Genomic DNA, 24,253 nt, shown 5'->3' with positions numbered 1-24,253 from the left:
GAAGAGGAGGGTAGAGATGAGCTCAGATGGGTTCTGGGCAGGGGCCCGTTGTTGCAGGGTGGGGGGAACATGGAGGTATTGGAGGAAGAATAGGCAATTTTAGGAATAGCAAGTTTATTAAGGTTAGTGATGCCTCCTGGGAGGAGCTGCATGGAGCCTTCTGGGATGAGGGGCTGTGCCGTGCGCTCCCAAGCTTTGTCCGACTGCATCCCCTCCATGGCACACAGCTGTGATGAATTATTCTCTTCCTTCCCCTCTGTAATGAGGCTCTCCTGTCTCTGTCTTGCCTCCACATCCGGCTCTTGGTATTTCTCACACTGCAGCAGCTGCATTGGGGTCTCAGATCTGATTTCCAATGTGGAAACCAGCCCTTGCCCCCTCTCCAGGCCCCTGTCTCCCTCAGTGCAGGGGCACCAGAAGTTCAGATCAGTTATGGTGGCTTGGGGCCATGGGATTTCTTCTTTATCAAGGAGCCAGGGATAAACTCTCATGCCTGGAATTGTCCTAGAATCCTGTCAGCCTGGAGCAAGCCTCTGGACTCAGTCTTTGTTCCCTAAGCATTTTTTAGGCACGTACTGTATGCCAGGTGCCATGCTAAGTACTTCACATGTACTTTCTTATTCTCATAACTGCCCCATGAACTAAATTGCCCCATTTGGCAGGTGAGAAAACTGAGGCTTGAAGAGGAAGTGACTATCCAAGGTAACACAGTTGGAAGGAAATGATGGAGCCTGTGCACCTCCCCAGCAGTCTGACTTCTAGGCCCAAACATCTCACTACGGGGGCATTTCTCAGTGGTCATTTATCCAGGCTCCCTACCAGGAGCAGGGGACTCCTCTGCTGCATTCCCCCCAGTGTATGGCTGGGTCTGTCTTCTCTGGGCTCCCCTTCTTCCTGCACTCTAGGACAGCCCTGCAGAGACAGCAGTGGGGTCCCCCAAGGTTCCCCCTGCAGGCTGAGCAGCCTCACTTCTCATGGTCTCTAAACCCTCCCTTCCTGGCCCCCACGTCTGTCTATGCCCCAGCCTGTCTGTGTCCCTTTACAGGGCAAACCCAGAGTTGAACCCAGGGTCTGGGGAAGTCTGAGCAGGATGGAGCCGGCAGGATAAGCCAGGCCCCTCCCTGATTCAGTGCACACACTGGGTGAATGTCCTGACAGCACGTTCGCCTTGCCTGTCACCACCAACACCAGTGCTGATCTTGTCAGCAAGCACCCCAGCATTGCCTCCCTTCCGCGGCTTGAATGCTTAGCCCAGCAGGACCGTCTGCCTGTTTTTATTGCCTGGATAGTCTTGAAGGCTGCTGGCCCTGTCCCCCTCCCTGCGGATACGCTCTTATGGAGTGGAAAGAACTTCCATCAGGCAGGAGACCAAGGCCAGCCCCACTTTGTGGTCCACAGGCAGGTCCCTGTCCTCCTGGCCTCGATTTCCCTCTTGTGCTCCTGCTCTGCTCTCCTGTGCTGGAAGCCTCCTCGCCACCTCCCCACCCTCCCTGTTCCTTTCCTTGGGCTGACCTTGTCTTTCCAGCCCCCGCATTTTGCTGTCTTGGCCAAGGTGATGTTGACTCATAAGCAGATGTGTGGGCAGGTGGGTGGAGAAGGGGGGGCCACATACCCAGCAACCTCTCACAACCACACGGCTGGCGTAGCTGGGGTCCCTGTGGGTGACCTTGGGGAAGGTCCCTGCCCTGTGCTGAGTCTTGGCCCCCCATTTGAAGAATGGGTCTGTCAGGAAAGGTATATTTTAGGTTTGGAAACATCCGGGACCATTTGGAGCCTAAGCTGGGGACTGACGCAAAGGGGTCCCAGGCTGGCTAAGCTCAGAACTTAAGCAGAGACTGGGGGTCTTATTCCTGCCCCAGACCACACATATACCCCCATTTTATACCTGGGAAGGTTGAGGCCATCTTTGCTCAAGGTCACCCGCCACTCAGAGGTGGAATCAGAACTTGAACCCACAGCCCGTCTAAGGCTCCCACGATGCTGCTGCTGGAGGTGGGGTGACGGGGGTGGTGGGGCAGCCTGGGGCATTCATCACCACTTTGGCATCAGGCTCATGAGGGTAGTTGGGTGAGGAAGAGGGTGGGATGTCCAGTGAGTCGTCGAAAGTGGGACTGAGGGGTGAATGAGGGCTTTGAGGGCCCCGATGAGTCATTGGCTGGCCAGAGATCAGGGAGGGCTTCCTGGAGGAAGGGACAGAGGGCAGCCATGGGAGACATGCAGGATGTGGACAGGAAGGCAGGGGGTCAGGGAGAGGGCATTCTCAGGGGAGTGTGAGTGCCAAGGCTCGGAAGTGGGGATGTCTCAGGGTGCTTGGTGCTGGGGATCGAGGGAAGAGGAGGCTGGATTCCGGGCGCCAGCTGGCAACCTCCTACTGATCCTTCCTGAACAGCGCTGAGGGCGCCCCAGGATGTTGGCCGCCTCAGGTGCCAGGCAGCTGGCTCTGGCCCAGAAATCTCGGGGTCAAGCCCTGTCCCCAAACAAGTGGCCTCTGCCAGGGCCCACCTCCACCCCTGCAGGACCCCCCCCACCCCCGCCCCTGTGATCTCTGGTGTGTTCTGAGCTGGGCCGTGCGGGGTTTGGATGGGCTTTCCCAAATTATCACCCTGCCTGGGGTTCCGCTTTCAGTCCATGACTTCCAGCTTCTCTTTCAAAATTCAGGTGCACCAGGAAGGGCACAAAATGAGATGTGACTGTCACACCAACTGTTTTGAGAACGTGTGTCTACTGGACTGTGGAGAGAGACGCTGACTTCCTCAGTCCCTTGCCCTTGAACTCCAGTTTCCTTGCCTGTAAACAGAGGCATTTATCCCAGCAGGCCAGAAGCAAACCCTGCTGAGGAGAGAAGCACACTGAACTCCATAGGGGATTAAAGACACGCATGTGAGCACGGCCCTGGACCGTCTGGGTGCAGGGCCACCCACTTTCTCCAGCCACACACGGGCTGGAGAAAGAAGAGCAGCTCCCTGGGCCCCACTGAAGTCTCCCTGGACCCTGAGCTGTGGCTTCTCCTGCCAGGGCTCCGAGGCCGTGACCTGGCTCCAAACATGGCCCCTGAGTTGCAGGGGGTGCCTGGGGCCAGGGGTCTCACAGGGACACAGGCTCCCACTCAGGATACCAGAATGACTCATCCCTCCCACTGTTCGGAAGTAAGGTGGGCTGCTCGTGAGGTGGGGAGCCCTGTTGGTGAGGTGTGTGAGCTGTACCACACACCAGGATTTCTGCCTGGGATTGAAGTGTGAGAGAGGATTCCATTGTAGCAATCCAGAGATTATGTATATTCATCATTTATTTCTCATTAATTGATTTAGCAAACACTAATTTGGCAAACCTTACTGTGTGCAAGGCCCAGCCCTGGGTGTAGGGTTGAAATCAGTCAGCAGAACAGTTGAGGGCCCCCCCCATTTGGTGGAAAAGAACAGGTGAGCAAATACCCTGGAGAAATGGCCAAAAGAGGGTAAAGGAGACCCAGCTGCTGTGGTCAGGGTAGGCTTCTTGCTGGAGGTGGTATATAGGCTGGGCTCTAAGAATGGAGATGGGAAGAACCTGTGTAAAGAGCCCAAGGAGAGAGCATCCGGTTCTAGTGATCTGGCCCTCAGCCCATCCTAACCGAAGGCCTTGGCTAAGTTCCTTCTCCTGTCTGAGCCTCAGTTTCTCCTCTATAAAATGGGAGCAGCGGGGCTTTTGAAAGATTATATGCGACACTGCACACCAAGTGCGAGGTACCCAGAGGCGCTACAGGAATGTTAGTCCTTCCCTTTCTCTGCAGCCTGTGTATTTAGACAGAGGATAATGCTTGACCTAGAGGGTGGAAGGTGGGGCTCCAGGCACAGGGTTAGCCACAAGGCTGACCTGGGCCTGAGGCCGGTTTCCCATCCCTCCTGGGCACTCAAGATTTCCAAAGCCTCCCTGATTACCAGATTCAAGGAGTCGCTGTCATCAGAGCCTGCTGTGCAGAGGCTCCAGCCACAGCTCCTGACAGCTCGACTGACCGCGGTGTGACTGCATGGCTCTCTGCGCCCACGCACCATCATCTCATTGGAGGGGGCTCAGGAGAGCCTGTTCCTCCCTAAATGTCATCCACGTGGTGACCACAGTGCCAGGAATGTCCCACTCAGTGCATTCCTCTCCCAAAGCAGGTTTCTATCTCCAGGCCCCAGCTTGGCCTGCCTGTTGAGGCCACCTGCTCTTTTGGGGCCCCAGGCCTCATGCTGGTTGGTGCCTTTCCTTACACCCTCCCACCTCGCACCCGCTGCCCAGGCTGACTCCTCTGCCTGGAATACCCTTCCCTCCTCATCTTTGAGTATTTGGTTTCTTTGTCCCTCAAGTCTTAGCTGGGACTCCGCCTCCACCAGGCAGCTTTCTCTGACTGCTCCTCTGCACTTCCCTGAGTCTGTGGTCCCCTATATTATGTTACGGCTCACAGCACATCCTCTTTGTGTGTAGTCCCTTCTGCAGGATATGCTGATGCTCTGGCATCATGTGTAGTATTCTCGGCATCCAGTAGGTCCTGTGTGAGCAGCTGTGGGGCCTTGAACTCACATCTTTTGACTCCCAGTCTAGGGTCTTTTCCAGGGCAGGGCTTGATGTCCTTAGATGGGGATACAAAATGCCATTCTTCCCCAGGGCTGAGTCCTGACAACTTGTCCATTTATTTTCATGTTTTGCTCTTTCTGTTTGAAAGCAGTAAGAAAGCAGGTAGACAGAGAGCAGCCCCCTCATAGAGGGATGATGGCTGAGGGTTGATCCAGGTCACCTGAGGCCCTCACCCACCACCTAGGGACTCTCCTAGCACTCAGTCGAGTTAGTTTTCTGAGGCACTTGGCTGACCTCATCCCTCTCTCCCTCTAAACTCTTCCATGGCTCCCCAGTGTCTTCAGTGGAAGATTCCAGCTTTCTAACATTTCATTCGAGGCACTTCTTTATTTTTTATTTTTAATCCCAGGCTGAGAGGGTTGAGCTAAATTCCTCAATTCATAGCACATATGGTCCCGGGCCAACCCTCTCTGGCTCTGTTTTCTTGTTTTCTCTGCTGTATGCCCTATCCTCACTCGCCATTACCTCCCTGGAAACTTCCGCTCTGTGAAAGAAGTCTTTACACATGGATGTGCCTGCAGCATACATAGGGCTTTGTGTGTTTTTAGTTTAGGTAAATGAAACGACAGGGTAGATCTCATTCTCTTTCCTTCTCTCCCTCCCTCCCTTCCCTCTTCTTTCTCCCTCTGCCCTCCCTGTCTCCTCCTCCTCCTCCTCCTTCTCTCTCCTCTCTTCCTTCCTTTCTTTAACCTGACACAGTGTTTGCTAAATCCGTCCACCTGGCTGTGCTTCTGACGACTGCTGACTGCTGTGTCATACTCCATGGGGTGCGGCCACCATGCCTGTCCTGTCCCCTCCCCCAGGACGGAGACCAGGGTCCTGCCCCGTACGGACCCCAGGGGCAATGATTGTTTGAGAACTGCCAAGTGTGAGGGTGCTGGGTCATCGCATGGACAGACACGTCATTTCTTTAGAGCTACCTCAGTTTACCCCCTGCTGGCAGTGCCCACGACTCTCTACCCACCCCCGTGCTCACCAGCACTTGGTCTGTCTGCATCTGTAATGTCTGACATTCTGAGGAGAGTCAAGTGGGAGCCTGCTTCCGTTTTCACATCTCTGGTTGCAGGTGATTTGGGACAGCCCTGCAGGGACCTGGGAATGTTTGCCTTCGCACTTGGTGTCTTGCTCATTCTGAGTCCCTGCCCATTTTCTTTTCTTTCTTGTTTTGCACCAAGATGCATCTGGACAGATGCTTTCTGACCTCTCTCACCTGGCAGTTCCCCAAACTCACACTGCAGGCCGTCATTGTCAGAAGTGCCTTGGTGTTCAACTGAAGGAAACTGAGGCTCCGAGCAGGAAGGGACTGGCCTGAGGTGCCGAGAAAATTGGCTCCCAGGTTTCCTGCCTTGGAGGTGCCTGGCCCTTTTCCTCCCCTCTCATCCCTCCCATGCTGTCCTAATCCTTGCAGCCCATTCCCTCCACTTGCCATTTGGAAAAAAGTCAGATCACACATGACCCTTTTTAAAACCCTCCAGTGGCTCCCCTCCTACCCGGAACAGAATCCTGACTCCTCTCAGGACCCCTGGCCCCAGCTGCACCGGCTCCGTGTCTGCTCACTTTTCATCCTTCGTTTCGACCTAAGTGCCACCTCCTCTGAGAGGCTACCTGGTTGCCCTGCTGTGTGTCTCTCTGCACCATGTCATCACTTACCTGTATTTGCATCTCCTTTGATCTCGCATCTCCCCGACCGGCAGCAGACAGGCAGGCTGTACATCTGCTTTATTCTCTGCAGAAAGCTTGGGCCCAGCTTGCTTCCTGGCAGACAGTGGGTACTTAATAAGTGTTCCATGAAGGAATGAGTGATCAAAGAGATGGGGCAGGGCCGTGATCCCATTAGCTACCAACACGTGCCCTGTACTCTACAGTTTTCCAGGCATGTTGTTTATTCACTGAGTTTTTCAACAAAAACTGTGATGATAGATAAGTTCATCGCTTTAGAGGAGGACTCTGAGGCTCAGAGAGGCCCCCTGCATTGTGTGGCCCAGGGTCCTCTCCTCCAGGAGGGAAGCCATTGCAGGTGTCCAGGGAAGCACAGAGGCCAAGAGGGAGCCCCAAGGAGCTGCCCTATCATGGTCAGGCCTGGGCTGCCAGTCAGGATTTCCAGAGACTCCCTACAGGCAGCAGCTTGGGATACTTCCTACCCTCCAATAGTCCTGTCCTTCCTGTATTGGTGTGCACATGGGTGGCTGGGAGGAGCACTTCCAAGTATGCATTTCTCAGAGGGCTCGGGGTGGGGGTTTTGTGTAAAGAACATCAGGAGAGCCCAGGTTCAAATTGTGGCCCACCCCTTACACAGTCTGTATGACTAAAAGCAAGTGGCTTCACCTCTCTGGGCCCCTTTCTTTATCTCTGAAGTGGGGAGGAAATGAGGAAGTGTGTATAAAGTGCCGAAAGTGAGGCCTGGCACATAGTTTCTGCTCCACCTGGCTGTGGTTTCTCTCACCTCCTGGGCCCTTCCTCTCCCCTGGTCTGTGTACACAGCCCAGTGTGCCCTGCTCCTGCTGAGGCCCCTTGTCCTTGCCATCCAAGGCTGGAGCAAGGCCGCGGTGAAGGATTCTGGGAACTAGCAGGTGTCAGGCTGGGGCCTCAGCCCACTGGTGTGGCATCGCTCCTACAGCTGTACCCAGCCTGCTCTGCAGTCAGGTGAAGGGCAGTCACTCGGCCAAACGGCACCCCCAAGAAGGGGTCAGCTCGTGCCCTTCCCCTGTGGCTGGTGCAGTCACAGACTGGGTCTCAGTTTCCCCATCTATAAGTGCCCACCTCATGGGAATGTTTGACAACCAGGCAGGGGGAGCTATTGTCCTGGCCTGGCCCCTGGGATGGTATGAGGAGAGAGGGGAGGAAGAAGCGGCAGAACAGCAATAAAGGGTTTATCTCTCTCTGTCTTCAAATCGCCATCTTTTTCTCCTTCCCACCCAGACTTCATTTCCGGCTGTCACTCAGGGTCCCCTCAGCCTGCTCAGGACACAGCTTCCCTGTGGTTATGACAGACGCAGCCATGGGGCCTGAGAGGAAGGACAGAGGCTGGAGTTCAGGCCCCCTGCTCTTTGCTGGTGGGGGGCTCAGAAATGGCCTCACTGGATCTGGGCTTTTCCCATGGTGCAGCCTGGGGCTCCCAGTTGTGGTCTCTGCCCACCAGGGACACTAAGAGTCCTACAGTGTATCAGCCTGGCATGCCAGAGGATACCCCAATAGTGGTGCCCCATGTTGGCAAGAGGTCACAGGTGTGTGCCAGACAGCCACAGTCTGCAATTCCTTCCAAGCTCTCAGCCCCTCCCTCCCCACTGGTGGGGAAGCAGAGGCTCAGACAGAAGTGACTTGCCTAGAGTCACACAGCCTGAGAGTGACCGAGTTGGGATTTGAACCTGGGTGTGCCTGACCTGTGTGCTGAGCTACTGGAAGTTCTGGCTCTCTGGTCTGTTTTGTGGTATTGGTGTGAGACTTTTGGCAGTAAAGTAGTTGGATAAATGCTTTCTGACTCATTAACATGTGGTCTCCCCAATTCCAGGAGGTAGGTGCTGTTATCATCCCCTTGTATATCGCTGGAAATGAGCAGTCAGACACTGTGACCAGGAGCCACTGGCCACCTGGGCCCCCAGCAGGCCTTGCTTCCAGCCCCCATGCACACCCAGCAGTCTGTCCTCTTCTCCTCTGGGCCAAGCAGCAGCTTTGCCCGCCCTCCGCTCCTGAAAGGAGCCCTTGTGCTCACTCCCAGGCCCTCCTCCTGGCTCCCTCAGGTGCTCTCTGTGTCTGAGGTCTTTGCAGAGCCTTCTCACTCCCTAGCTCTGCAGCTGTCCTTGGCTCCTGATGCCTGCTGAAAGAAAGCCAAACTCTTAATACAAGCACTTCTCAAACTTCATCTGCATCCCTAGGGAACTTGTTAGAAACGGAGATTCTGATTCAGCAGGCCTGGGCAGGGCTGGAGAGTCGGCTTGGCTGAGGAGCTCCTGCTGATGTCCGTGCTGCTGGTCCTCAGATCATTCTTGGAGGAGCAGAGACCTTTCTAGACTCTTCATGGCCTGGCTCCATTCACATTTCCCACCTGCTCTCCTCACTAGTCACATGGGATTCTGTCCATGGACACATGCTTGCAATGGCACATTCCTTCCCATCAAAGTCAGGGTCAAAAACATCTCCTCAGTGGACCCCCTGAGGCAGCTAATTGCTCCTCTGCATTCCCAGGCCCCTCATCAAACCCCTGAAATACTGAGGGGGCCATGGCAGCACCTTTAAGAACAGACCTCTGAGGTGTGAACCTGGCTCCACCCTTAACAGCTGGGTGACCTTGGGCAAGTTATTTAACCTCTCTGTGCCAAATATTTATTTAAACCCTGCCTTGTTCCAGAATGGACCAATAGTTGCTTCCAAACCTCTTCCTGGATAAAAGCAAATGAAAATGTGCTGGGTGGGCTGACAGGGACAGAGGGCAGAGGAAAGATGCTGTTTCCCACTCCTTCCTGGAGCCTTGGTCCCTAGTGCCTGGCACAGTAGGCACTTGGAGAAACGCTGCGTGGAAGCTCTCTCATAACCCATAGTGTGACCTTTCCAGGAGCTCCTCTCCCACAAAAGTAAATTCCAAAAGAGCAGCCAGAGAGACAGATTGCCAATCTTAATCACTTGTTTAAATGCATCTGTATGGTGAGCAAATATTTTCTTCACAAGGGGGTGGATGTACTGCTAAAGGCTTGTGCACTGCGCAGCCCTCCTCCCTGAAGGGGCTGTAAATGGGGGGAAAAGAGGGCGAGGGTCTGTGAAGAGTAGTTCACACACAGAGGGGCTACATCCCTTCCTGTCTGGTATGGAGCTGAGACTTCCCCCAAGTGTTCCTCGGTGTCCTGGTGATGGTCGGAATCCCCCTCAAGAGCTTTGTTCTGATCATTGCCAGGTACCGTGGATGCCTCTGGGAACCTGCACCCCACCCCACTCAACCCCCACTTCCCCACCACTGCCTAGCCCAATTCTCCAAGCAAATGCCTCCCAATTCAGGGCTTCCCTCTCCGACCCAACACCCACTGCCCCTCCCGTGGCTCACACCTTGACATCTCGTTTTGATATTTGGTCTCCTGCTGGTCCAAAGGAACCTTGCCTGGAACCCGGACCCTGCCTGTCCCCTGGGATGTGTCTGAGGTCACTCAAAGAGGAAGATACCCTGGGGAAATGGGCAGCAGGGAGTAACATGAACCCTCAGGCACAGGGGGACAAGTGGCCCCACCCAGATGTAGAACCTGGATTTTCTGAAGGTGCCAATAGTGTTGGTCTGGCAGGTGCCGGTTTGGGTGGCCCAGGAGGTATGGGCTGGATTCCACAGTGGGCATGCTTGCTCAGGAGGGGACCCATCAGAAGCCCCATTCCCTAACCACTGGGCTGTACACTCCATTCACCAGGACACAGAACAAACGCAAGCCTGTCTGTTCCCCTGTATCCAGGAGCTCTGCGGAAACCAGGACCTTGTCAGTCTCAGGCCCTTCCTCATTCAACGGGGTACAACGTGTAGTTATGCAGGCTGCTGATACCCTATGTCACTATCACCCACCCTTCTCCCCAGCACCTTTGTGGTGTCTGGCCCTCAGCTGGTGCCAACACACATTGGTGGGATGGCAAGCTGGAGCAGCTTGAGAGCTGGACGAGGGGCCCTGGGTGTCCAGCAGGGTCATTAGGACAATCCTGAGCTGGAATCTTGGAGTGTGCTGGGCTGAGGCCCAGCTGGGGCCGGAGCTGTGATCAGCTGCCCCTGCCCATCAAGCTCAGAGGCAGACGGATCCTCTGCCCATCTTGCTCCGTCTTCGCGGGAGGCTGAGGGGATGCTCTGTGCAGCAGAGTGCTGTGCTCCTCTTCCCCAGGCTCCACTTTACAGAAAAGGCAACTAGGACCTGGGGGAGGTAGTTAGAATGTCAGTGGAAGGGTCCCCAGGAGCTTCTGAGCACAATGGTTTATAACCTGAGATGCACCCCCTGTTATCATTCATCAGCTGACTTTATTTGGCTTATTTATGTCCTGGGGATTCTGTGCATGATTCTGTTGAAATTTACTACTTTAAAAAAGTTTGGAAGGCACTGTTCCCATTTTCCAGATGGAAAAACTGAAGTCTGGGGAGGGTAATCACTTAACAAAGTCCCAGGGCAAGTCAGGAGCACAGCTGGCCCCCAGGGGTCTGTCTGTCCAGGGACCCTGGGGGAGGCCCCAGGAGTGCCATCCTCAAAGATGCCCTGCCCAGGCTCAGGCTGTGGGTGTGGGGGGTGTTGAACCCCATCAGAAGCCAGCCATGACAACGGCTGTGTCCCCTTTAAGCAGAGAGCCGCCTGCTGCTGTGGGTGGACTCGGTGCCCAGCCAGTGGGAGCTGTGAGCTTCCCTCCCACAGCCCCTCCCTGGAGAGGGCGAGGGAGGGGCCGGGCAGCGTGGCTCCAGAGGGAGTTGGTGGACAGGGGAGACAATAGCAGACATGCTGTGTGGGCTCAGCCGGGAGACCCCTGGAGAGGCGGGTAAGTATTGGGGGACCTGTAGGCAGAGTCACAGGGCTGAACCGTCCAATCCCTCTGAAATTGCTGCCCAGAGAGGGGACTGGGCAACAAAGGCTGGGGCCACCGCTCCCAGGGACTGCACCTTGGAGAGGTGCAGAGGCAGGACACTGGCCCGGCCTGCGGTGAGAGGGACGTCTGACCCCGGCCCTGTCTGCAGCTGGGGGCCAAGTCTGCTGGGCTGTCCTGCCATCATGGGCAGGAGGTGGGTCTGGGGTTCTAGAGTCCGGTGCTCAAGCTCTCAGAGGTGTCACATCTCACCTTGCCATGAGCTGTTGGAAGTGAGCTCCCTGCCCCGAGATGGTGGGAGACTAGAGCCTGTGGCAGGAAGCAGCAGTCCTGGCCTGGGGTCTGGTTGGTGAGCCCCAGGGGCTCTGGGAATGTGGTTGGGGGGGGCAGGTGCCACACAGCTGCCACATTCCTGGGTGGGCCCAGGGCTGGGACCCTGGGAGGGCTCTGGGGCAGATGTGGTTGCTTCATCTATCTGGCTGGCTGGCTGTCTCTCCAGCCTCAGCCTGCTGGGCTGGCCTTGCTTCTCCCTCTTTATTCTCCTCCCCACTTCTGCCCAAGCTTGTCAGGAGTCAGGACCAAGTCACCCTTCACTTGGTGCTCTGCAGCCATCCTGTCATCCCTTCCTCTTTAAGGAAAAGCTCTGAGGGTCGGCTCTTTGGTCCCGGTGGACAGATGAGGAAACTGTGCTCAGAGCAGTGGTGGCTCCAGTCTCCTCCCTGGCTTCCTGACCTCCATCCTGCCTTTCTCGTGCTGCCATGGGAGGAAGCTTGCTAAAACTCAAATCTGATCGTATCTCCTTATCCTGACATCAAATTCCTTCCTGATCTCCCTGGCTTTTCACTCTCTGATGACTTACTTGACCCCACCACCACCACCACTGCAACCCCCACCCTAGTCTCCTCCCTAAGTCACAGAACCTCATGATCACACCTACCTAGGTTGATGGTCAGCACTGAGGCTTTTTAAAGAAAAGTCTGGAGATGGAGCTTCAGGCACAGCAGAATCCAGGTGCTCAGTCAACATCAGTAGGACTCCAGGTCTCTGCTTTTCTTTAGGTGAGCTTCATTTCTAGGCACTCTCCTCTCCTTGAGATGCCCAGAGGGTCCCCAGCACCTTCAGGCTTACAATCAGCCAGCTCAGTCCTCCCTGAGGAAAGGGAACTTGTTTCCAGTAGTTCCAGCAAACATCCCAGGGCTGGCTGTCATTGGCTCAGCTTGGACCACACCCCCACCCTGACCAATCCTTGGGCCCTTGATTGTCCAGGCCTGGTCACGTGGCCTCCCCCAAAGCAAGGGGACAAGGGCAGCCAACAGATGGCCCCTCCATACACCCTCCACGTGTTACAGAGAAGGCTGAGTCCCTGAGTGCCCTGAGAAGAAGCTCGGAGTTGGGGTCTGTGGGCTGCACTGCACTCCTTTCTCTGAGTCCTTTCTCTGGACATGCGCAGTCATGCTTCCAGGAGTCTTGTTCACCCCCCACTAACCCTGAGTCTTGCAGGAAGGGATGTGACTAGCTCCGGGGTGTATGGTTCCCACACCCCACCCCAGTGTTCACTCTCCTCTGACTCCCAGCCACAAAGTGGTCTTTGTTCCCAGGGCCTACTAGGCCCGAGTGAGCACTTGCCTCCCAGCCAGGGCCTGGGAAGTCTCAGGAAGGGTGTGTATATATTTTGGGTGGGGGTTCCCTCTGCTGTGGCTTGGGCTGCCCACTCTCTGGGGAGGTTCTCACCAGAACCACCTGGATCCTTGGCAGGCCTGACCTGCTGCTCCATGGCAAAGGCTGCAGCCATGGGGAAACCCCCAGCCCCAGACCACGGAGGCCACGGCCTGGAGCCAGGGAGGCCTGGGTTTGCATCCTAGCTCTGCCTCTTCCTGATTCTATGGCCTTGAACAACTCATTCCACCTCTTTGATTCCCATTCTCCTAGTCTGCGAATGGAAATTGAATTCCAAATTATTTATTGAGCACTTACTTTGTGCCAGCTTCTCTGTTCTAGACACATCAGTGAACAGATACAAAAACCCAGCCCTTCGGAGCTGACATCCTAGTGGGCAAAGGCAAACAGTAAATAAGATCACTAAGTTTAAGAAAAAAAAAGAAGTGAGGTTTGTTAGATGGTGTTGAGTGGTGTGAGAAAAAACAAAGCAAGAAAGGAAGGTGATGGGAGGTGTTGGAGTTGTGGGGGTGCAGGTATAAGTTCAAACAGGCTGATCGGGGAAGACCTCCCTGAGAAGGGGACATTTGCACAGTTTCCTGAAGAAGGTGAGGGAGGGAGTTTTGTGGATGTCTGGGGAAGAGCATTCAGAGCAGCAGTAACAGCCAGTGCAAAGGCCCTGGGGCAGGCATGAGTCTAGTGTGTGGAAAACCAGGGGCTGGAGTGGAGCTGGTGAAGGGGAGAGTATTAGGAGGTGAGGTCTGGGAGGCCAAGGGACTGTAGGTTTTGGTGAAAACTTCTGTTTTGCTCTCCATGTGATGAACTGAGTCTTTTCAGTGCTCCAAGTCACCATCATTGGGAAATAAAATGGTTCTGCTGGTGACCATGTTTTGAGGTTATGTTCCTCAATATTGCTGGTTTAGAGTGCAGCAGGAGAGCACAGACCCAGAACACAAAAGGCTAAGGCTTGACTTGAGCCTGCACCCACTTCCCACATGATGTTGACCCCACGGAGGGAGATTTCAGCCTGAGTATGACTTCAGGGCCCTGTGTCAGGGGTCCCTACACACCTCATGAAAGGACTGAGGACTGGCAGCCTCCCTAGGTCATGCCCAGGCTCCTGGTAGCTCTGATGTGCCCAGACTGTGTGTGCCTGAGTCCTGATGCAGGGCCTCCTAGAGCTGCAGCCTTCCCAGGTGCCTCTCATTTGGGGTCCATTGCCCGCTCTTTAGAGGAAGAGACCAGAGCCAAGGGTCAGGGATGTGGTCTGTTGGAGGGCCCAAAGCCCCAGAGTCCATTCCTTCCTCTGCAGCTCACCAGCTGAGTGACCTCTCTGGGCCTCAGTTTCCCCCATCTGTAAAATGGGAGAATCGGTGAGCCTCTCCCCCATTGCTCTCAGGAGAGTTGAATGAGTTTGTGTGTGTGAAGTGCTTAGAGCAGGCCTGGCATCAGGAAGGGCCCAGCACCCACTGCTCCCTTTTGATGTTCTTTTTTTTTTCCAATTCTTGACACTGTGTGAATCAGGCACCCACTTTTAAATCTATTAGTATAATTTTTCTTGTTTCCCTTAAACACACATATTGAGCAGAATGAGGGGTCACGAGTTGAACTTCCCGTGCATCTGTCTCCATGAGAGACTGGCTTCTTGGGAGGCTTGTCCACGTTGGGATTGGGGCAGTCATCCTGAGGTGAGCCTGCACCTGCTCCAATGCCCTAGTCCCACCGGTGCTGGCCAGAGGGGGTACTTCTGTGAGGAGAGCCAGAGGAACTGGGGCTGCTGCCTGGAGCCAAGTGGCCCAGGACCACAGGCATAACGGTCTGCCCCTCAGGACTGACTTGGGGTGGGAGAAGAAGCAGGAGAGGGCTCACCACTCTTCCACTTAGCAGCTGTAAGACCCTGGGCAGTTCCCTCATCCGTAATGGGGAGATGATAGTGGCACCCATCACATAAGGTTCTCATGAGGATAAAGTGGTAGTAATTTTAAGTTCTAGAGTCTAGCCTGGGTTCAAATGCTGGCTGCTCTCCTTACCTTGGAAAGTCACTTAACCCTTTTGTGCCTCAGTTTCCCCAGTAAAATGGGAATGACAATCATACCATCTCAGAAAGTGGTGAGGAGTCAGTGAGATAATGCTAAGGAAACACACAGCCCAGCGCCCAGCACTTAGTCAATGGGAGGTGCTGCCATTATTCATGCAGGAAAAGCTTCCTAATGAGATGAGTTACAGGGCAGGAGAGAACCATGTTGCATGGCTTCTGTGTACTCCAGCATTTCACTGATGCCTCCCATCAACCCATGAGGTTGGCACCGCACCCCGCTGTGCAGAGGAGAAGCCTGGGACTGGGAGAGAAAAGACTTGTCCCAGATCCCTTAGCCTGCTGAGATTCAGGATCAGAATCTGAAGTTGGCCTGACTCCAAGATCCAGCCTTCCCTTTCCGCCTTACTAGCAATGCCTCCTGAGGGGCCAGCCAAACTGGAACTGGCCCATCCCTTGGTGGGGTGCTCTGGCAGCAAGCACCACTCCCCTGTGGAGTCGGCAACGGGCCACTGCAGCCCCAAGGTTCAATCCTGGGGCGAGTGGGGGCGCCCTCTTCCCCATCAAGACCCTGGCCCTGCTCCTGGCTCACTGTCATGCAGTCATTTCCTGTTGGGCCTCTGGGCATTCATTCAGTGGCCCCTCTTCTCAGATGCCGAATGGCCCCTCCTGGAGTCCCACCGAACCAGGCATCATTCATGGTGGGTATACAGCCCTGCACAGCCCCCTCCCCGAGCCCCTACTTAGGGGGGATCCTGGCAAGGGGGCCTGGCCAGGGGCTGACTTCCTTTTCCCTTTGTCAAAGCTCAGGTCCTGTGGCCCCGAGAGTCAGGAATAATGAAGGCAAATTAGCAAGGCTTTCAAGAGAAATAAAATAAAAAAGAAACCCACCCACCCTGTGGGCTGCAGCGTGGGGCGGGGACCAGGTATACTGTCTGTGCTCCGCCCTTCTCTCCGTCCTGCTCTGGTGATTCGCCCAGCCTGTGTTTGCCGGGATGGGCTGGCATTGCTGCAGAAATGAATTTCCCTCTGAAGGGAGTTCTAACAGGACGGATTGACTGAAGGCAAAAGCTCATAATTGCTCATTGCTGGAAGGAGGAGACAGGAAAAAAGAAACATGCGGATAAAAATATCTCTGTTTTTATGCACGTTTCCAGCTGAAAATTGGTGGGAAAGATGTTTTTGAAAAGCCTTCATCTCTAAGCATATAATTACCAGGTCCCAGAACAAAAAAGGGAGAGCGGGAGAGAGTGAGCATGTTCTCTGAGGGAAGAGGACTGGAGCCTGAACCCCATTGGGTTTCTAAAATAAAATAATTCCCTCAAATTCTCAAGCCTGGGTTTGCTGGAGCCAATGATTGGGGGATACACTCCCATGTTATGGATAGAGGAATAGAGACTCAAGTCACGCAGCCAAGTGGTAATTCTGGCCCTGCCTTGATTCTTGGGTTGAATGCAGCCTCAGTTTTCCCCCACGTGAGGATGCTTGTGTAAGCGGGGCACTATTGCTGAACAGGCATCAGTAAACCTTGTAGCATTCCTTATGGATGCCTTCTGAATATGCTAGGGGGTCTTTGATATCCAGAAGCCTCTTACCTGGCAATCAGCTATCCAGAGGAGCCTCAACATCCAAGAGATCATCAAAGCCACCCCTAAAACGCCAGCGCCTTCTCAGACAAGAGTCTCTTGAGTCCTCACTTTCTGCTCACTGACTTTGCACAGTTGTGTGAATCCTGGTTTGCAGCACATAGTCAGGCCCACCTGACAACCGGGGAAAGAGATGGTTCACAGCCTGAGTCCCAAGCCAGCCGACAGTTGTAAAAGGGAGCAAGTTGGGGCCACTCAGCGTTGAGACAAGCTGACCTGCACCCCTCAGCTGTCTCACAAGTGTCTCTGCAGCCCAGTTTGGCGCCGTGTAGTTCACTGGAGTAAAATCTTAATACTGGGATGAGCAAAGGGCTGAGAGGCAGCCTCGAAGACAAATGTGAAGGATGCCGCAGGAACGGCCCGGGAAATGGTCCTCGCCTTCTGCAGCCAACATCCTGCATCCTTTGCTTCAGAATCTTCCCTTTGGGGATCACATTGTTCCTCTGTCTCAATTTCTGAATCTTTTGTTTTTATTATCAGGGCTCCAAAAACCATCTTTAGTGTTCCATGCTCCATTCTTTGGGATCTTTTTGTTCTGGATTTGATGAACTTGACCTTCTGTTTTCTCATCGTTTCCTTACAAGATAATCTCCCCCTTCCCCTATCCTCAGACTCATAAACCTGGAGCCAGCAAGCTTATGTCTGATCTTCCCAGAGCAGCTCAGGAGAGGGGGATTTTCCAGTAGCAAAATCTAATTTGCGCAGGATAAGACAGAGTTTAATTCCAGAAATGCCCACATGAAATACCAGAGATGTTCACTGTCACACAGTTGATAGATCCCAGGCTTTTTATTTTTATTAGCTCAGGAACATCTTGTTGGATCTAAATGAAGTGCGAATTAGGAAACCGTAATGGGAGGCATTATACTTAATGGGGTGTTGCCTGAATTGGTGGCGTCTGATATGAACAAGGGGCCTGGAGGACGGGTGGTGAGCAAAGCTGCTGGGGACCCAACACCAGGGGCCTTGGAAATGATTCTGGACTTAAATGCTGTTTGATTTGTTATTTACCACCTTCTGTCAAGCAAAGAGAGCCTAGCCCTGGTCTGGAGATGCAGAGTGATGGGAGCTGGAACAGTTCCAGCTGGTTAGAGCTGCAAGTGGTAAAGGTTCTTAGGCTTTCTCAGACTCGAGTGAACTACCCCAGGCTGGAACCAACCCTGACCCAGCCTGAGCCCCACCCTGACTCAGAGAAGTGATTCCCAATTTGGGGATGAGGACACTTTTGCACCCATGTGGCAATGCCTGAAGTCCTTTTTGGTTGTCATGACGGGTTGGGGGCTACTGGCATTTAGTGGCTGGAGGGCGAGGATGCTGCTAAACATCCCACGGTGCAGAAGAGAGCCCCCCCACCACGTGGAGCTATCCAGCAACAAATGTCAGTAGTGCAGACGTTGAGAAATCTGCTTGAGATTGAACCCTGTTCCTGCTTCTGACTGATCCCTGAACTTGACCTCAAGCGGAGCCCTGACCTTGGCTGGGCTGAACCCTGATCTTGACCCAGGCTGTCCCCACCCTGGGTGAACCCTAATCTTACCCTTTGCCTCACGGAAAGGGCCTGGCTGGGGTGGGCTATGTGGCTCTTGCCTCCTGCGGGGGCTGATTCCTCTCCAGCCCTGCTTTCTTATGCCTCCTCTGAGGCGTGAGGAAGGGAGACAGAGCCTGTGAGTTAGGTCTTACTTTGGCCCAGCAGCTCCGGGAGAGGAGTGGCCTTCCCACAGCGGGTGAGTGGCCAAGTCAGGGTCTGCACTCAGGCCTGTCGGAGCCCTGAGCCCACGCCCTTGACTGGGCCAAGCTGGAGTGAAGGCTGTAGGGGCAGGCAGAAGGCTCTTCATCCAGGGCAGATGGGGTCCGGGGAGGGGTGTGTGCAGGCTCAGGTGAGGCCTGAGGAGGCAGTGGAGCCCATGGGGCATCCCTGGGACCTGGGAGTGGTGGCCCCCTGAGGCAGCACACAAGAGGCTACCAGCTTGATGGTTTGTCGGTTGCCCTTACCCACCTCAGTCCAGTGCTGAAAAGCACTTGGAGGGAATGTGAAAAAGATAACCCGGTCAAAGGTGCCTGGAGCATGGGATGGGGTTGGCAAGGTGACCTGAGGTCTGATCCTGGCTCTTTTCAGAGGCTGCTTGTTCAAGGACTTTGCTGCTCTGGGTCTTAGTTTTCTCATCTGTCTGATGGGTAGATAGTAGCACCTACTTTCTCCCAAGGTCACTGTGAGAAGTGAATGAGATAGTGTGGGTGGTTGGTGTACAATGTGTGTGTCCCCTTCCCCTTTCCTGTCAAGACATAGAGGAGAACCCAGAACATGCACAGTGCCCAAGACAAGGGGGTGCTGCAGGGAGGCAGGGTCTGTGTCCTTATTGCAGAGCAGGTAGCCTGAACCCTTCCAGCTTCTAAGTCCTCTGAGATGCACTAAAGATGGAGAGCTGAAAAGGAGAGAAGGAGAGTCTGTATAACCACTCCCTGTCGCCTTTGTACTGGACTTCTGGCCAGGGCAATAAGGCAGACTAGACTAGAAAAAGTGTGAAGTTTAGGAAGTAAAAATTAAAATTGTCATTGTTCACAGGTGACAGAAAATCCAAAAGAATCTACAGATAAACTATTAGAATGACTATGTGGATTTTAAAGCTCAGAATATAAAATCAACTGTTATTATATTCTAGCAACAAATGGTTAGAAAATTAAATTTGAAAAGCAGTTCAATTTATGATAGCATTAAGACACTTAAGATATCTAGGAATACATTTAATGAAAGAGGTATAAGACTTTTGCCCCTGAAAGTACACAATATTCTTAGCAGAAATTAAAGATAAAAATAAATGGAGGAATAGATAGTGGAAATTTCAGTATTGTAAGATGCCAGTTATCCACAACCTGATCTATAAACTCAATGCATTTCCAGTCAATAAGACTAGATACCAGCAGAATGAGTGTAAGCTGATGCTGAGGCTTCCCTATTGGGGTGGCAGCAGGAATGGGGGTGTTTGCTGGTCTAGAGGTACAAGAGAGGATGCCCTGTACCTTCTCTAATTGGAACTGACACCCCAGCATAAAGCCAGACCTTTAAAAAGATATACCCTCAGTGAGAGGGGGAACTGGGAAAATTATCTACCCATCTACCAAAGAGATTAAACAAAAGTGTGTCTGTCTCGACTAGACTTTTGGTGATCTCCTTTGAAAATTTGTGACCTGAGGAATACCCCTTGTTTCTGTTGAAGGTTATAATTCATATTACCCCATGGTTCTAGAATCCTGAACCAAAAACTTAATGTTAACATTGGATCAGGGTAATGATGCCTTGCAGGCACCCAAAGAAAGGAATTGCAAATTCCCTCTGAATGCTTGAGGGAACTGCCTTCAACCAAGCTGAACAAGATTCCCACAGATGAAGCCCCATTAAAGATGAGCTCATAATCACCATTAGCAAACACGTGAGGAAACAGTCTACCATGAGGGAGAGTCATCAGGCAGCCCAGACAACAGAAACACCTCTCAGGAGTTGGAGATAATAGAAAATTGAATCATAGATGAATGTTGAAAAGATTAAAAGTTATTGGAGGCACATAAGAAGGAATAGAAAAGGGAAGAACAAAATTTGAAAGCAGAATGAGGAGATAAGCAAAAGAACCAAAGCTTTCCAAAACCAAAAATGTTATTTGTTGACATTAAAAACTCATTGTAATTGGGAAAATTTTTAATATGGAGTGGGCATTAAATTAATAAGGAGTTATTTTAATTTTGTAAGGTGTCATAATGGTATTTTTGCTATGTAAGAAATATGTTCCTTTTTGTTTGTTGTTTGGAAATACATACTGAAATATTTAGAGGTATAATTTCATTATGTCCAAGGTTTGTTTCAAAAATTTTCAGCACAGATAAAAATAAATGGAGTAATATGACAAAGTGTTAATAATGGTTAAAACCAGGTGGTGAGTAAATGTTCATTATATAGTGTTCCTCAAAATTCAGTATGACACAGAGTCATATAGTGGTCTTTTCAAAACACAAATTATTATATCTGACAAAGGACTTGTATCCAGATATATAAAAATTCAGTAACAAGAAAACAAACAACCCAATTTAAAAATGAGCAAAAGGTTTGGATAGATGCTTCAAAGAAGATATATGTGGGTGGCAAATAAGGAAGAGTGTTGAACATCACTAGTCATTAAGCAAGTGTAAATTGCAGCCACAATAAGATAACTTTATGCATTTATTAGAATGACTAAATTTTTTAAAAAAATCCTAACACATTGCCAAGTGCTTGTAACTGAACCCTTCTTACATTGTTGGTGGGCATGCAAAACAGTGCAGCCACTTTGAAAAACAGTTTGGCCGTTTCTTACAAAGTTAACCTCAAGCTTATCCATATGACCCAGAATCCATTCCTGGGTATTTACCCAAGTGTTAAGGAAATGTATGTTCTAACAAAAAAACCTGTTGCATGTATTTATTAGGACATTATTTAAAATCACCCCAAACTGGAAACAACAGAAATGTGTTTCAACAGGCAAATGGTTAAACAAAGTGGTATGTCCATACACTGGAATACCATTCAGCAATAAAGAGAATCAAGCCACTCCATGGTGTGTGTACCACATCTTCTCTATCCATTCCTCTATTGATGGACACTTAGGTTTTTTCTCAATCTTGGCTATTGTAAATAATGCTGCAATAAACATAGGCATGCATATATCTTCTTTAATTAGTGATTTTGTTTCCTTCAGGTAAATTTCCAGAAGTGAAATTGCTGGGTCATATGTATTTTTAGTTTTCTGAGAAACCTCCACATTTCTTTCCATAGTGGCTGCACCAATTTACAATCCCACCAGCAGTGTTCCCTTTTCTCCACATGCTCGCCAACACTTGTTATTTCTTGTCTTGTTGATATAAAAAGAAATATCCATTCTGACTGATGTGAGGTGATATCCCATCAAAATAGAAGGAAATCTTGCCATTTGCAGCAGCATAGATGGACCTAGAAGGTATCATGCTAAGTGAAATAAGTCAGACAGAGAAAGACAAATACCATATGACTTCACTTGTATGTAGAACCTAAAAAATAAAACCAAAAAAGAAACGGATCCATAAATACTGACAACAGACTGGTGACTACCAGAGGGGAAGCGGTTGGGGGGATGAGTAAAATAGGCAAAGGGGATAAAGAGGTGCAAACTTCAAATGATAAAATAGTCACAGGAATGGAAGTACAGCACAAAGAATAAAACCAGTAATATATTAGCAGGGGTTATAACAGTGTAATAACTGTGCACTTACCATGGTGAGCAATTAGTCATGTATATAATTATTGAATCACTATGTTGTACATCAGAAACCAGTATAATATTAAATTTCAACTATATTCCAATAAAAAAGTGAGAATCAAACTACTGATATATGCAAAAAAAAATATGGATAAATGATCATGCAAAATGAGAGAAACCAGACTCAATAGACAACACACTGTATGATTCCATTCATAAGATATTGAAGGGAAGGCAAAATCATACAGAGAAAACAGAACAGCACTGGGCAAGGATGGCACTGGCCACAAAGCGGCAGCCAGGGAGAGTTTGGGCGGCGGTGGGAATGTGATAAAACTTCACTGGGGTGGTGGTTAGGACACATTTCCCAAAGCCCAGAGAAAATGCACACCACAAAGAATTTTAATGTATATAAAAATTTTAAAGTAGATAAAAATATAAATTAGGTTAACATGTGAAATCATATTTACACACACATACAGATTGCTAAATTAGTAAATAAAGTTCCTAATTTCCTGTGTCCTAGGTGGAGCCCACGAAGTTCATTTTTCTAGCATGTTTCTAGGTGATGCTAGTTCTTCTTGTCTAAGGACCCCATGTTGAGAGCCTCTGCATTATACTGTTTACTTTCCTTATGTTTGAAATGCATGAGAAGTTAGGAAATATGATAGAGAGGTGGGTGGTGGGTCATGGAGGACACACTGGAAAGTCCTGAAGTACATCTATTAAGGTTTTCAAAAGAGAGAAAGAAACAGTACTTGAAAAAATAATGAAAGAGTTTTCTAGAATTAAAGCTAAAGGAGACAGACTTCTCTCTGACTGCCCAGAATGACTGAAGATATGGGTCATAAACTATAAAGTGCAGTCCTCATGAAGAAACATTAATTAGGTCCACCCAAGATTGAGTTTCCTCTGCTCAGCACGGTCTCACATGAGCAGTGGTGCCTGCATGTGAGGGAGCTCCCCGTCTCAGCAGGTATGCAAGCACAGCCCCCAGTGGTGGAGTCAGCAGACCCAGGTCTAATCAAAATTGTAAAACTCCTCAGCTGTGGAACCTTGGTCATGAGTTGTCCCTCTCTGAGCCTTACCTGTACAGTGGAATAATATTGCCCTAAATTAGGTTGTAGAGCTGTGAAGCTCCTGGTATATATATATAGTGAGTGTTCAAAGGGATGTTGTTCAACCCTGAGAGCAGAGACAAAGTCTTCCTTGGGAGGAGAAGCCACGAGGGTCCCCCAGCAGAGACTCACATGGAGCTAGTGGCAGGCCACATCCTTGAAGAGGAAGATTCCCAAAGCGGAGGGTTTGTCTGAATGGAGATGAAAGTGGAACTCAGGGCCTTTTCTCCTCCCTTGCAGACGATGGGCCTTACTCCAAAGGAAGCAAGGATGCAGGAGGGGCCGACGTGGCCCTGGCACACCGCAGACAGAGCATTCCAGGTAATGAGCCCTTGCTTCTTCCTCCTCCTCTGTCCTGGAGGCACCTGGAGGAAGGGACCAGACAGCACTGGCTCTGCCACTAACTTGCTCTGGGACCCCAGACCAGTCACTTAACCTCGCTGATCCTCTGTAAAATGGCAGTATGTCACCCAGTGTAATGCAGCCAAACCCCTGCTTGCCAAGTGTTAGCATCACCTGTCTTGGGGCTGGGGGCCCGAAATTGCCCCATGCTGCCTGCTCACATCCCATCCATTGGCAGAGGAGTTCCGAGGCGTCACCGTGGTGGAGTTGATCAAGAAAGAAGGCAGCACGCTGGGCCTGACCATCTCGGGTGGTACCGACAAGGATGGGAAGCCCAGGGTCTCTAACCTGAGACCTGGGGGTCTCGCAGCCAGGTGAGAAGTGGGCTTGGTGGGGGCAGCAGGGAGGAGGCCAGGGCCAGGGGGGAATGTATGAGGGCCTTAGGCAAAGCAATCAGGCGGTTGTTTCCAGAGCACCCAAGAGCTTGGTATTTGCTGAGGGAAGGTCTCCAGTGGAGGCTGTAATTCTAGGCCCCAGCTTCTTCTTTTTCCGTTTAGGCCAGGGCGGACCCAGCCACAGCGCCCCACATTCATCAGGCCCTCCACGCCTTTGCACATGCAGTTCTCTCTGCCTAGAAGGCTGTTCCCTACCGCCTCCTCCTGGCAGACTACTATTCATCCCTCCACACTGCCTCTGCAGGAGCCCCTAGCCCCAGGCCGACACAGCCCCTCTGCTCACCCAGCCCTGTGTACCACCTCTGCACACACTATCCTGGGTGTTCCTGTCATTTCACCTGTGTGGCTCCTTGGATGAGTTCCAGGGAACCCGGGGCTTAGCCTCTTCATCTCTGTATCTCTGGGTATTCTTTGCACAGGGCAAGTGCTGACAAGTGTCCAGGCAAAGATTACTGTAAAAACCCAGAAAGGGTTTTAGGGAATAGCCAAGAAGGTGGACATCTGGCCGCTCCACAGGCTTGTCAGTGCCAGTCCGAGCTGTAGCTAAGAGTACGGCACCCCAGCAGGAGGAAAGCAGGCCCACCAGCATTGGGCCTGCTGGTCAGACAAAACTAGGTTAGAA

At 51.7% G+C, this 24,253-nt stretch overlaps 1 protein-coding gene and 1 long non-coding RNA gene across 15 annotated transcripts in view; one reads left to right on the top strand and one right to left on the bottom strand.

The window, feature by feature from the left end:
• The window catches only part of GRIP2 (glutamate receptor interacting protein 2), a 94,293-nt gene that overhangs the window by 42,812 nt on the left and 27,228 nt on the right, over positions 1 to 24,253 (top strand). For all 14 annotated transcript variants that reach the window (XM_073231093.1, XM_073231092.1, XM_073231087.1 and 11 more), the window contains exons 2-3: positions 23,075 to 23,155; positions 23,415 to 23,550. In XM_073231093.1, coding sequence (XP_073087194.1) covers positions 23,075 to 23,155; positions 23,415 to 23,550 — 217 coding nt within the window. The remainder of the gene's footprint in view (positions 1 to 23,074; positions 23,156 to 23,414; positions 23,551 to 24,253) is intronic.
• LOC140848339 (uncharacterized) lies at positions 9,194 to 12,262 on the bottom strand. Its single transcript, XR_012129056.1, has 2 exons — positions 12,056 to 12,262; positions 9,194 to 10,463 (listed from the first exon to the last, which is right to left on the bottom strand). It is a non-coding gene; the product is annotated as an uncharacterized lncRNA (long non-coding RNA).

This window comes from Manis javanica, chromosome 3 (genome assembly GCF_040802235.1).
Source record: "Manis javanica isolate MJ-LG chromosome 3, MJ_LKY, whole genome shotgun sequence".
Classification (NCBI taxonomy): Eukaryota; Metazoa; Chordata; class Mammalia; order Pholidota; family Manidae; genus Manis; species Manis javanica.
This window is presented reverse-complemented; position numbering and strand designations above follow the sequence as displayed.